The 15,084-nt window shown below is 27.3% G+C and overlaps 2 protein-coding genes across 2 annotated transcripts; one reads left to right on the forward strand and one right to left on the reverse strand.

Annotated features, from left to right (window-relative positions):
- Nucleotides 1-2,907: 2,907 nt before the first annotated feature.
- LOC124938244 (40S ribosomal protein S15-like) lies at nucleotides 2,908-4,619 on the reverse strand. The gene is made up of 4 exons (XM_047478653.1): nucleotides 4,517-4,619; nucleotides 4,291-4,436; nucleotides 4,151-4,208; nucleotides 2,908-3,373 (listed from the first exon to the last, which is right to left on the reverse strand). Exons 1-4 carry the CDS (start codon nucleotides 4,517-4,519, stop codon nucleotides 3,125-3,127), a joined length of 456 nt encoding a protein of 151 aa, XP_047334609.1. The 5' UTR covers nucleotides 4,520-4,619; the 3' UTR covers nucleotides 2,908-3,124.
- A 9,086-nt stretch (nucleotides 4,620-13,705) lies between these two features.
- On the forward strand, nucleotides 13,706-14,666 carry LOC124940035 (histone H1-like). Its single transcript, XM_047480513.1, has 2 exons — nucleotides 13,706-13,872; nucleotides 13,959-14,666. The coding sequence occupies exons 1-2, from the start codon at nucleotides 13,777-13,779 to the stop codon at nucleotides 14,493-14,495; spliced, it is 633 nt and encodes a 210-aa protein (XP_047336469.1). The 5' UTR covers nucleotides 13,706-13,776; the 3' UTR covers nucleotides 14,496-14,666.
- Nucleotides 14,667-15,084: the final 418 nt, after the last annotated feature.

Below are 15,084 nucleotides of genomic sequence, written 5' to 3' on the forward strand. Positions count from 1 at the left end.
TTATACTTCAATTAAATAAACTATTTCTAATTAATGATTTAGGTCAATTACATTATTTTCTTGAAATGAAAGTCACTCGTATCAAAGATGGTTTATTTCTTTGTCAATCCAAGTATGTTGACGATATTCTCACTCAAGTTGATATGCTTCAAGCAAAATCATTATACACTCTCGTCTTTGTTGGCTCCTCTCTTTCTAAACATTATGGTGTTTGTTTCTCTATCAGAGTATAGTAGGGACTCTATAATATCTTACACTCACTCGTCCTGAGTTAGCCTTTGTTGTCAATTGAGCTTGTCAATTCATGCAAACTCCCACTTCTTCTCATTAGGGCGCGATTAAACGTATTCTTTGATATCTTCGTCATGCTCCTCGTCATGGGATCTTTCTTTGTCCAATTTCACAATTCACTATTGTTGCCTACTCTGATGCTGACTAGGCAGGATGTCATGATGATCGTCGTTCAACAACTGGATTTTGTATTTTTTTAGGTGACAACCTCATTTCTTGGAATTCTAAGAAACAACAAGTAGTTGCTCGCTCTAGTCCTAAATCTGAATATTGTGCTCTTGCATATTCAATTTTTATCTTTGTTGAATTCAATCTATACATAATGAACTTCGAGTTTCACTTTCTTCTTCTCCAGTTTATGGTGTGATAATATTGGTGTTGCATTCTTATCATCCAACTCGGCATTTCATGCTCGCACAAAACATATTTAAATCAATTTTTAATTTGTTCAATAAAAAATTGTTCAATACATTCCTACTAAACATCAAGTGGCTGATATTTTCACCAAAAGTCTTGCTTCTCATTGATTTGTACTTTTACGCAACAAATCACAGTTTGTCTCACTTTTTCGCTTTAAAAGGATGATAAAATATTAAACAAATGAGAGAAATTTATGATTTATCTCATATTAATTACACTTTATATATTAATTAATTAATTCTTAAATTTTTACATGTTAGTTAACTTTTCTATTATTATTATAAATATATAACTCTAAACTATTATAATATTAAACATTCAATTAATATTATTATTTTAATATTTCCTCTTTAAGAACTCAGTTAAATAATTCTCGTTATATTATTAATTTTAAAATCAAACTATAAAAATTCACTCCTAAGAACTGGGCCAATTGAACAAGGACACGTGGTAAAATCTTTTATCATGAATGGTTTTATAAATAAATAATATAAGAAATAATTGGAAAAGAGAATGGATGAGCTTCTCATCATCCTCTACATAATATATTATTTAATTTTTAATTCAATTTGTTAGTGTTTTAAAATTATTAATTGGTCTTTAATTAATTAAGTCCATTTTGATGAACTTGCATTTTTAAATATTTCATTTAGATCTGGTTTGATCTTGTGGGATTTTAATTTTTTATTTAAATTAAAACATAACAATAACCATTTTTATCTATTATAATATAAAATTTACGGGAATAATGTCAATTTTACCATCGAACTATAACGGAATATTCACGTATATTACTGAACTAATTTTTGTTTGTTAATACGACTGTAGTTGAATTTAATGTTCATCTATGTCACTGCTGGACAAAAACATCCAAATTCGTTAAGTTTTCCGTTAAATGATGACACGTGTGATTGACATATAATTTTTTTAAAATTAATATATATTATATTTTTATTTTTATTCACTATTTTAAATAATAAAACTTAATTTACATTTTCAAGCTATTAATCAAATAAATTATATATTTTGAGAAAATTAAATTAACAATAATTCACTTTATTTTAATTAATATATTTTCAACATTTATTATTAACATTTCTAAATAATAACGCTAATAAAAATAAATGTTAAAAATATATTAATTTAAAAAAAATAAATTATTATTAGTGTCTCTCAAAATGTCTATATTATTTGGTTAATGCCTCTAAAATTATAAAAGTTTTATTATTTAAAAATTATGAATAAAAAAAATATATATATATATAATATATATTATATTTTAAAAAAATAACATATTAATCACACGTGTCATCGTCTAACGGAAAACTTAACGGAATTGAATGTTTTTGTCCAGTAGTGATATAAATGAACATTAAACTCAACTACAGTGGTATGAACGAACAAAAATTAGTTCAATGATATACGTGAATATTTCATTATAGTTCAATGGTAAAGGTAATTTAGTAAAAATTAATTCCCAAAAACTATTTATTTTAATTATCAAAGAAGGTTTTGAAGGAAAAAACTTAAAAAAACCGAAAAATCAAACCAATTCTTAGAGCTTGTTCAAGTTGAGTTTTGGATATAAATTATTTAAAAAGTGAAATGTGATAATTTCAAATAGATGAATTTATAATAAAAAAAACATTAAATGTATTAATATATAATTATAAAAAAAAAATAGATAATATTTTAATAATATGATGGATGAGAAGTATAATGAAACATTATTTCATTGAATTTTTTAAATAAACACAATGTCAAAATTTTCAAGCAAGCAGCTTACTCATATGTTATTCTTTTAAAAAACAAATCATGTGAATTTCAAATTTATAGTAAATAAAGGAAAGAAATATCTAAATAATAATTTCCATGCATATAATTATTGAAAATCATGATAACTGATGTCTATGGAAATGTGATTGATCAAAATAGTGTTGAATGAATGGAAATTTTTACATACACTACTTCATTGTTTGCAAGGCCTAGTTAAAAAAACAAAGATTTCAAGTGTATAAAAAGAAGACAGAATGAGGGGTCTTATATATATGGCTCAAATATATGATTCTTATCTTGTAATAATAAAGATTAATTTATATAGATATTAATGAAAAAATTTAATTCAGGCAAGACTAATTCAAATAGAGCTAACATGTAAATGAAAAAATATGAAGAACACACACAAATGATACTTCCAACTGAAATGATTAAACAATAAATAAGATTGAAACTGAAAGGTTTATGTTTTCCTGGACTTTGATGATAATCAATTTCTCAAACTAGATAGAACACAAAGGTCTCTAAAAATAGAAAGACAACAAACCAAACATAATATATTCTCAAGTGACATGAACCAAGAACAAAAAGTTAAGGATGATTGGCTCAAAGAAGAGATGGGAAGAGCAGTGTCTACTCACTTGAGAGGAATAAACCTCGAAGAGTGAGTAGCACCAATACCAGGCCTACCGTGCTTAACTGGCTTGTATGAAATGGAGAACTCAGCAAGGTAATGGCCAATCATTTCAGGCTTGATCTCAATCTGGTTGAATGTCTTTCCATTGTAAACTCCAATGACGCTTCCTATCATCTCGGGTACAATGATCATGTTTCTCAGATGGGTCTTCACAAGATCAGGCTTCTCACCAGCTGCAGCCTCACGTTTCTAATAATCCAACACACAAGTCAAGAGAACAAATTAATATATATAATCTTTATAATAATGTAAACATGTCAACAAGCATATGAAAGAACCAATAAGCATGATGAAAATCAACATTCTATCAGATATATAGATATTAACATAACCTGGGCAATGATAGATCTAGGGTTATTTGTATAAGCGATGATTTTGAAATAATCTGGTTTGAAGAAGGTTATTCAAAGATCTTTACAAATTTTTATCAGATTGAGCGTATTTTAGTTTATTGTTTCAATGGGTTATTCTCAAAATGTTCAAACAAAGCCCTAGTTCTTGGCATAATAATATTCCAGATTGTCCATTTGGAGTAAACCCATTCATTCAATCTGATGAACTGTTGAATACCAGCAACATAAGAATACTATAAGATCATGAAAGACTTCCTCTACAATGAAAAATACTAAGCTATAAGGGATTTTTCATATAAGAAGATGATCAAGCTAAGATTTTAAAAGACCACAGATTTATATACAAGGAACTGAATCTAAATTGAGCCAGTTGAAATAGGAACTGAATCTAAATTGAAACAGACCTATACAAGAGTGTAATCAAATAGCAAAGGGTTAAGCATCAAACACATTTCTTGTTCTATATAAATAAAATCAAAGTCAAAATCTAAATCTAAATATTTTACACATAAAAGAAGAAAATATGAATCCAATTGAACACTATTAACAATTTCCAAACATGTTAATGGTGGGCATAACTATAAGAATCTAAATACATAGAAAAAGTATATACCGCTTTGCGAAGCTTCTTAATCAAAGCCATTGGCTTCCTCTTCAAACCTCTCTGAAACCTAAAAATACAGAAATCAAAGCATAAATAAAAATCAAGTCATCACAAATCTCAATGAATAATAACATACAACTGATACTCACCTTCTTCGTTGACGGGCATTGAAATGCTTAACAAGCTCATCAGTTGACATGTCAAGAAGAGCATCCAAATCAACTCCTCGATAACTGAACTTCTTAAACGTTCTCTTCTTAGGGATTCCCGCAGCGACATCAGCATCAACATCCGCCTAACAATCATCGAATCCGTAGAATCAGTTAAACAAACATGTAGAAAATAGAAAAAGAAGAACAATTTGAAGAAACTCACCATGATTGTGAATTGGGAAGAGATGTGATTTGTGAATCGCCAAAAGTTCAGTTCCGCCGAGATTAGGGTAAGAGAGAAGGAGAAAGACTCTTACGTTGAATTTATATAGTTAGGGCAAATAGGTAGTAATAAAATAAGCCCATAATCTCTTGCGGTTAATGGGCCTGATCTTGGGCTGATTGATTAAACTGAGACTGTTTGGATTGGGCTGGATATATACTTTACTGAATTCATTATATTGATTAACACGATTAAAATTGAACTTAGATTCATTTTAATATTACTAAATAATGTTTATATGTTTAACTCACTTTTTTTTTCTTTTCTAAATCACTTAATTATAAAGAAATATATTGTTAAATTTTAAATAGTACATCATGCTATATTTATTTTTATTTATTTTTTTATTTTGCTAAAAATCTCTAACTTATAAATTTCAAATATTTTAGACAATAAATTAGAATTTGATAGTTACTAAATAAAAAAGAAGAATAAAATCTAATTGTTACAGATATGCGAAAATATAAAAATAAAATATTATATTAAGGTGAAATACAATCTAAAAAAAGAATTTAAATTTAAATTTAAATTCAATCAAATCCAATTAATTTTTTAAATGTTCAGACTACCTTACACTTACACTGTCCTAATATTTTAAGTAAACTTGTTGCAGGCTTGTAAAATATTAATTAATGATTATATAAATATTAAAATACTTTTTTAATTTATATTTTTTTCTTCCATTTACGTTTATATAGTGTACTTAAAAATAAATTGAGGAATAAATAATCATTTTATATATATAAATGTCATTTTAACTTTTTATCCAAATATGCATTAAATTTTAATATAATGTTATTTAGAGTGTGAATATTTAGTTAGACTTTGAATATCATGAATTTTAAAATAATTTGAATTTAAATATGATTTTTATTTGATTTTTAATCTGGTGCAATTCGAAATCAAATCTAAAACTGAATTTATTTTTTATTATTTATTTTAATTATATGTATATATATTATATAATATATTACATCTAATTATAAAATATATATAATATATTTAGAAAATCGAATTTGGTTTGAATTCAAATCGAAAATCAAATTCGGATTTGGTTCGATTCTAATATAATTTATTTGAATTGGGTTCGATTTTCGAATTGACTAAAAAAATTGAAAGGAACTTGAACCGAAGAAACTCGAATAATTCGAAAATCAAACACCCCTAAATTGTTTTAAAGATGTATTTCAAGTTTTGAACAAACACAAGTTTGGTGTGGTATATTATATATAGTGGAATACTAGAAATATTTGACAATGCCAAGATCATCCTCTGATGCATTACATCTACATATTGTAAATCACAATTGGATACATATTGAAAAAATTTAGAGTTTCGATCAATTATCATATACAACTTTAATTTGACAATAAGACAATTAACCATATAAAATATAACTCATCTTCTTATAAAAAAAAAAAACACTAGAGAATATCAAATTCAAATAGGAGGATTTCATAATAGTGAATACATAGTTAGCAATGGATACTTTACATTCAGGAGTGAAATATCTATTCCCGAACTCAAATTGATCCAAACATGATGGGTATATTTGTCAATATCTTTATCTCATTCGTCGGGTACTCTCCATTATCCGATTAAATATTTATAAAATTATAGAATAAGAAGAAACATAAATTTTTTAAATAATAAATTTATTTAAAATTAGTAATATCAAATTATTTAAAAAGTAAATAAAAATATTACTTACCTATTTATGTTAGATATGTTAAAGGATAACAACTTTATTTAATTTAATTGAAAGAAAAAAAATTAATAAATTTTAGAAAAAAAAATATATATACAATAAAGATTGAAGATTGAGAGATAAAGGGGATGAACAAAAATTTTGTTTTTATTTTTAATATTAAATAAATAAAATTACATTTAAGCGTAGATAAAAACAAAATAAATATGTATTTATATGTCCAGGGAAGGTATATACACTGAGTCTTAGGTGGGCTTAAGCCCACTTTTAATTTTTTATTATATAATATATATATATATCCTAATTATACAATATTTTTATTCCCTTCTTAATTTATTTGCATAAATTCTTATAGGGAGCAAACACTTTTAGAAATGAAAATTTAAGACAACTTTTCAATAAAATGAAGGATTATTTTTATCGAATTTTTGACATTATATATTGAACGAGATTTAGTTAAGAATATAAATATATATTTTATTATAGATGAATTTTATATTTTAAAATTTGGTATAGCTAAAGTTATTTAAATATTATAATATAAAGTTATTTTTTTAATATTTGATTTATTACACAAAAATTAAGCTCACCCTAATACGAATTCCTGGATCCGTCCTTGTATATGTCATTATAGGTTTTTAAAAAGTCACATTAATCATAAATAAAAAATATTTTATATTTAATATTAAAATAATCGAGTATCATATTTAAGTTTAACACATTCCCCACCCGACCCTGAATGAGTACTTTTTTTCTCTACATGTACATACCTGAACACGATTTAAAATATCCGAACTCCGCATCAAATATATCCTTTATCAAATATATCATTACCTCCTCCCTAATTGAAGCACATTTCTTCACTGTATATATATCAAATCATTTAACATAATTTAACACATTATTTAAATGAGTTTCAAAGTTATAGAAATAAGGTGTGCTCAGTGAAAGAGGAATTGATATTGAAATTAGAGTGAATATCATTTCTATTAGTTTGTTAAAGGAATTAAATTGAGAATTTAAATAATGTGAAAGCATGATTAGTTTATTTATTAAGGTTTGATTTTGGTTGATATTAAGTAATTGTGATTCTATATTTCCATTATAAAATTAAATCTCATTTATTTTCACGATTTCTCTTTATTTCAATCCCCACAAAAACAAGGCCACAACATTCTCAAACACATCACCAATATGAACTCTACTCTATAAACGTCCAAAATTTATATTAAATAAACAATCGGAATAATGAAATGATTACGTGGTGTGTTTATAATGCGTGGAGTCATGTAATGAAATTAGGGGATTTACTCATTTGCAAACATGTGATTCACAAATACAATTTGGATAGGTGGGTGGACGAGGCACTAACATGTCCGCTTTTTATATGAATGTTTTGTGGTCTAAAAGTCGAACTCGGTTTTAATAAACGAGAATAACACATCTAATATATTAACAAATAACTCGAGTAATAATCTATTTTTATATGGAAATGAAAGAATCTTAGGTGATTAATGAACACAATTTTAGAGTTTATTTGTAGATAATATAATTAATGGAGTAAATTCAATATATATGATTATTATGAAAGAAGAATTCGCTCCACGAAACTTCAATATTTAACCCTCTTTCTTTACTGTTGGAATCTCTCATGTAACTGGCCCTTGTGCCCTCTCACATTATGGCATATGACAAACATATACACATGTAGAAAGCCTATTTGTTAGGTTCGATAAAAATAGATGTTTTAAAACATATGCACATTTGACAAAAACGGGCACAAGGTGTTTTTTTCTTTGTTACATCAGACAAAAATAGATGTTATAAAACATATGTACATTTAGAAATGTTTATATTATAAAATTTAATTTAAATTAATAACAATAATTATCTTTAAAAAATAGGATTGAGGGAGAACTCGAAAAAAAAAAAAAGTGAATTATTCCAATTATCGTTTGAAAAAGAAAAGAAGAATATTTGAATTAAAATAATTCCCTTAATTAGGCATGGCAAAGTGTACACTACGGTTCGGGTACCAGAAGGAATTGAATCGATCGATTCGGGTAGTTTTTTTGATTTTCGGTTTCAGGGTGAAATCGGGGAAGAACTGATCGGTTCGGGTACCCAATGTATAAATCGAGTTCAGAACCGAACTGATTGATCAAGTCTGCAGTAGGGATGAACTCCTTTGCCCTCGGCAAACTGATCGCAACTCCGATCGATCAAGTACGCAGCAGGGATGAATTCCTTTGCCATCGGATTCAGTTTCAAATTCGTAAACACGTCCGCGATTTGTAGCATTTTCAGCTCCGATTTCGAATTAGATTCCTTGGATTCTTCATTTTTCTTATGAAGAACATAATAATCGATTTGTAGAGATGACTGCACATTAGAACTTAGAAGCTTCAATTCTGAGAGCAACCTCTGCTTCGACAGTCATCATACAAAAACAACACAAACCCAAAAAAAATCAAAACCGAATGAAATGAGAAATGAGAAATGAGAAATCTGAAAACAGAAATAATGATAGAATAAAAGTTACATTCTCTTTTTCTTTAAAAAGTTGATTGATGGTAGTTATCTTTGAATGTAATCTGAAAAAATGGTCTATTTTTTTTTTCCCTTTCAATTTTAAAAAATGTAATCTATCAAAATGGGAATATGATAAAAGAGAAGACCATGTTTCTTTTTTTCCCTTTCAATTTTAAAAAATGTACAGTTGAATCCATTATAAAGAGAAAAATTGTAACATAAAATTTATGATATTAAAATAAAGTTTTAACTTTAATAAGAACTATATACTAAATTTAATGATCAAACTAGATGTAAATTCTTATGGTAATTCCTAAAATGACTTTGTTTGATTTGTAAATTTGCTCAATTATAAACTTTTCAGATTTGATCAATGATCATATTAAAAAAAAAATCTGAATTTAAATCTAAAAATCAGGTATGAGCCGGAACGGTCAAGTTTGGGCCAATAATGGACCTGATTTTTCGTGACAGATTCGGGTCCGGTTCGGTTCCAGTTCGAGTCTCCCGAAACTCAGAAATTTGTCATGCCTACCATTAATGAATGAAAATAAGATTGTGAATAAATAAAATCAAATTAAATTCACACAAATTAAATTTTAACAACATAAGTTCAACTTTTTAACTAACTAATTTATATATATATATATATATATATATATATATAATGATGCTTAATTTTTAAAATATCCAAATTGTGAGATTAAGAACTGTGGTTAATTTAGATATATACGTGAGAGTAAATGCATACTTGAGTCGGATTGTGAGTTGACCCGCCCATCTATATACATATAATGATGATTAATTTTTAAAGTGTCCGGATTGACGGGTCGAGAGTTGTGATTAATTTAGATATATATCTGAAATTAAATGATACTTAGGTCGAATTGTGGGTTGATCGCCCATAAATTTAAAACGGTTAAAAATAAAATTAAAAATGTTATACATATGTTTCGAACTTGAAAATGATAAAACAAGTACAACCCTTCAACCAACTAGGTTAACTAGAATGTAGCCCGTGCATTTGCAAGAATAATGATATAAAAACTGAGAAAAAAAATTACCGTTAAAATTTATTCTCACATATATATCCAAATTAAGCACAGCTTCTTGAGCCGACAATAAGAACATTTTGAAAATTAAGCATCATTATATATATAAATTAGGTATTTAAAAGTTGAACTTATATTGTTATAACGTCCCGCGTTCATCAAATTTTGTGTTGAATTTAAAATTTAAAGTCTTATTAGCCTGGTTGGTTAAAATGTTGTACTTATTTGGTGTTGTAAGTTCAAACATACATATAACATTTTTAATTTTATTTTTAACCGTTTTAAGTTTATGGGCGGTCAACTCACAATCCGACCCAAGTATCCATTTACTCTCACATATATATCCAAATTAACCCTAGCTCTCGACCCGATAATCCGAACACTTTAAAAATTAAGCATCATTATATATATATATATATATATATATATATATATATATATATATATATATATATATATATATATATATATATATATATATTAGTTATTTAAAAAGTTTAACTTATATTGTTAAAAGGTTCCGCCTGCGTTCATCAAATTTTGTATTGAATTTTAAATATAAAGTCTTATTAGACTAGTTGGTTAAAATGTTGTATTTATTTTGTTAGGTTGCAAGTTTGAAACATACCTATAACATTTTTAATTTTATTTTTAACAGTTTTAAATTTATGGGCGGGTCAACCCACATTCCGACTCAAGTATCAATTTACTCTCATATATATCCAAATTAACCACAATTTTTGACCTGACAATTCGAACACTTTAAAAATTAAGCATAATTATATATATAATATATATATATAACACTTTATAATTAACGGTGTATTTAATCTAATTAATAATTAATATTTAATACCTAATTATAAAATTGAAGTTTAATGTTAAGATAAACATTAACTTTAATTAGCCTATAATTGCAATTGTGTAACTTATGAATTTTCCATTTGTTATTGAATGTCCAAACTTGCATTTAAGCAGATCAATGTATAGAGGTTAATTAGTTAAAAATTAATTGATAAATAAATTAGCAATATTTATTATGAATAAACGTTGGAATGATTTTATTTGAAAATTTAATTCTCATCAATATATACTCATTCTTTGTTAATTTTACCCCACAACATCATTATCTTTTTACTCTACAATTCAAAAAACCTCTTAGGGTGTGTTTGATAACCGTGGAATTGGAATTGGAATTGGAATTAGAGGGTTCAATTCCAATTCTTATGTTTGTTAGACACTTTAATATTAAGAATTTGAATTGGAATTAGAATTCCAATGGAATTCAATATAGTGTAATTTGAGAGTTCTCAATTCCAATATTTTTAGGTCGGAATTTTAATTCCAAATTAACACGTTTTTCACGTTTTTGACATGTTTAACACGTTTTCACACATTAAACACGTTTAACACGTTTTAAAACGTTTAACATGTTTTCATGTTTTTGGCACGTTTAATGCGTTTTTGGCACGTTTAACACGTTTTTGACACATTTAACATATTTTTTACGTCCTTGACACGTTTAACATGTTTTTGACACGTTTAACACGATTTTCACGTTTTAAACACGTTTAACACGTTTTTTACATTTTAGCACGTTTTGGCACGTTTAACACATTTTGACACGTTTAACACGTTTTCACGGTTTTAACACATTTAACCCGTTTTTAACACATTTAACCCGTTTTTAACACATTAAACACGTTTATCATATTTTTAGCACGTTTAACACGTTTTTGACACGTTTACCACATTTTGACACGTTTTGGCACGTTTAACACGTTTTTCACATGTTTGGCACGTTTAACATGTTTTTGACACACTTTCATGTTTGTAACACGTTTAAAACGTTATTAACACATTAAACACGTTTAACACGTTATTGACATGTTTCACATTTTTTTTACATTTTTGACACGTTTGAAACATTTTTAACACACTTAACACATTTTGACATATTTTTCATATTTTGACACGTTTAACAAGTTTTCACTTATTTGGCACGTTTAACACATTTTTAATACGTTTAACACGTTTATACGTTTTTGACACGTTTAACATGTTTTTAACACATTAAACACGTTTATCATATTTTTGGCACGTTAAACACATTTTTGACATGTTTAACATGTTTTCACGTTTTTGACAAGTTTAATACGTTTTGGTATGTTTAACACAATTTTGGCGTGTTTAACACGTTTGATAAATTTTGACTCATTTACCACATTTTGACATGTTTAATACATTTTGTCCCGTTTAACACACTTGTGACATGTTTAAAATGTGTTAAACATGCCAACGTGAAAAATGTGTTAAACGTGCCAAAAATATGTTAAATATGTCAAAATATGTTAAACGTAACAAAAACGTGTTAAACATGTTAAAAAGTGTTAAACGTGTCAAACATGTTAAACATGTCAAAAATGTGTTAAACATGTTAAAACCGTGAAAAACGTGTTAATATTATCAAAACGTGTGAAAAACATATTAAACGTATTAAAAATGTCAAAAATGTGTAAAATATTCCAAAAACGTGAAAAACGTGCTAAACGTGAAAACATGTGAAAATGTGTTAAACGTGTCAAAAACGTGTAAAACGTGTTAAACATGCCAAAAACGTATTTAATGTGCAAAAAACGTGAAAATATGTTAAATGTGTGAAAAACGTGTTAAACATGTCAAAACGTGAAAACGTGTTAAATTTGTCAAAACGTGTGAAAAACATGTTAAACATGTCAAAATCGTGTTAAACGTGCCAAAACCATGAAAAACGTGTTATTATTATTAAAACGTGTGAAAACATGTTAAACGTATTAAAAATGTCAAAACGTGTATAAATGTTCCAAAAGCGTGAAAAATGTGAAAAACATGTAAAAAACGTGTTAAATGTGCCAAAACGTGTTAAACGTGTCAAAAATGTGTAAAACGTGTTAAACATGTCAAAATCGTGTTTAACGTGCAAAAACGTGAAAACATGTTAAACGTGTAAAAAACATGTTAAACATGTCAAAAACGTGCCAAAACCGTGTTAAACTTGTCAAAACGTATTAAAAAACATGTTAAACGTATTAAAAATGTCAAAAACGTGTTAAACATGTCAAAAACGTGTTAAATGTGTTAAACATGTCAAAAACGTGTTAAATGTGTTAGCCAGGTCAAAAACGTTTTAAACGTGTCAAAAACGTGAAAACATATTTAAGAAATTAATATTTTGAACCGATATTTTATTTTATAAACATAAGAATTGAAATTGAATTACAATTTTATCATTTTCCTAGACATAGGAATTGGAATTGAATTACAATTCTATAATGTTTCCAAACATAGGAATTGAATTGTAATTCAATGCCAATTCTCATCAAATTGGAATTAGAATTCCAATACCAATTTCAATTCCAATTCTTCATCATCAAACACACTCTTATTATTTTTGTGAGTGTTCTCCTAGTTTAAGTTGTGAATGACAATTATTTTGTTCACAAAATGAACTAATTTAATGTATAAAACAAATTTAAAATCAACCATAACTAAACAACACATATCTTATAATAGTTAGCATTAGATATAAAAGACCAAATACTTTTCAAAATAAAAAAAATAATAAAATTTCAAACAAAAATGTGTTTTTTAAATTGTAGAAACATAATAATACACGGATCAATACATTGATCCGTGTCATAAACATTAAACGCAATCCAAGCCGTCAATTAATTATCAATCTCACGGTTCTCATTAAACATTTCCTGCCAAATCATCAATCCGCGTCAAAAACTGCTTCATTCAAACTTACCATCTTCTTTATAAAACCCTCCAAATACGTCATTACAAGAATCACATTCTTATCCTTTTCTCTCTCAAGAAAATCAATCCCATTCTCTCTCTTCAACATTTATTTCCAAGCTTCATCAATGGCGTCCGTTGCAAAACCAGTTTCCAAATCATCCAAGGCGGTCAAGAAACCCACCAGTTCTGAAAAGACACGATCCCATCCACCATATGTTGAGGTAAACAATCAGATTAAACCAAGATCTGAAATTTCATACTATTGTTTCTACAGGAAATTAATTGATTGATTTTGAATCTTCATTAGATGGTGAAGGAAGCGATTGTTGCGTTGAAGGAAAGAACTGGGTCAAGCCAATACGCAATTTCAAAGTTCATCGAAGAGAAACATAATCAACTTCCGTCCAATTTCAAGAAACTTCTTTTGACTCAGCTGAAGAAATTCGTTGCCTCTGGTAAGTTAATCAAGGTCAAGAACTCATTCAAACTTGCTGCTGAATTAAAACCCACCGCTGTTAAGAAGCCAAAAACTGAAACTGTGAAACCCAAATCGGAGAAAGTGGTTAAGAAGGTTGCTGATAAGGGAAAGAAGGTTGTGTCGAAGACTAAGGCGGCGGTTAAGCCTGCAGCGACGAAGGTTAAGAAATCTGCGAAGACGGCGACGATTACATCTCCTGGAAAGAAGGCTGCGGCGGTGAAGACGAAGAAGGTGGCGGCGACTAAGAAAGCATCGGCGGTGAAGGCGAAGAAGGTGGCGACTAAGGTTGTGAAGAAGCCGAAGAGTATTAAGACTCCGGTGAAGAAAGCTCCGGCGAAGAAGAAGACGACGGCGACGAAGAAGTGAGATTAATGGTTCAAGGTTTGCTAGGGTTTCGTTTGTAAATTTTGTTTGAATGATTTATCAATTAAAATCTGGCAGATTAGCTTTAAAACTTTTTACTATTATGTATTTCAAATTTGCTTATTTTCAATGTAATTAGCCAAGTTTAAATGAATGAAAAAACTTATGGTCTCATTTTATATATAAAAATTATTTTAATAATTCAATCAACTAAAAATATGAGTAATTTATTTTTATTGATAAAAAAGTTTATACAAAAAAGAAAAACCCACCAAATCAAGTTATAACTAAGATTAAACAAGGTTAAAAATACTAATATGTCATGTTTTGACCACTTATAACATAATTAAGAGTGTTATTTATAAAGAAACTTAATACATAAATTAATGAGTGGCTACTAAATCATTTACACACAAACAAAAAAATGTGCAAGTGTGGATAAGTAACCAAAAGTTAATGAAAAAAACATGTTTTTTTAATTCAAATTTATTCATATGAAATATTTTTTATGGGTATTTATTCAAAAATAAGTAATTATGCAATTTAACATTGTAGGAAAGATGTGAGAAAATATCAACACTATTAATTTGTA

The sequence above is a fragment of the Impatiens glandulifera genome, chromosome 5, assembly GCF_907164915.1.
Source record: "Impatiens glandulifera chromosome 5, dImpGla2.1, whole genome shotgun sequence".
In the NCBI taxonomy this organism is placed as follows: Eukaryota; Viridiplantae; Streptophyta; class Magnoliopsida; order Ericales; family Balsaminaceae; genus Impatiens; species Impatiens glandulifera.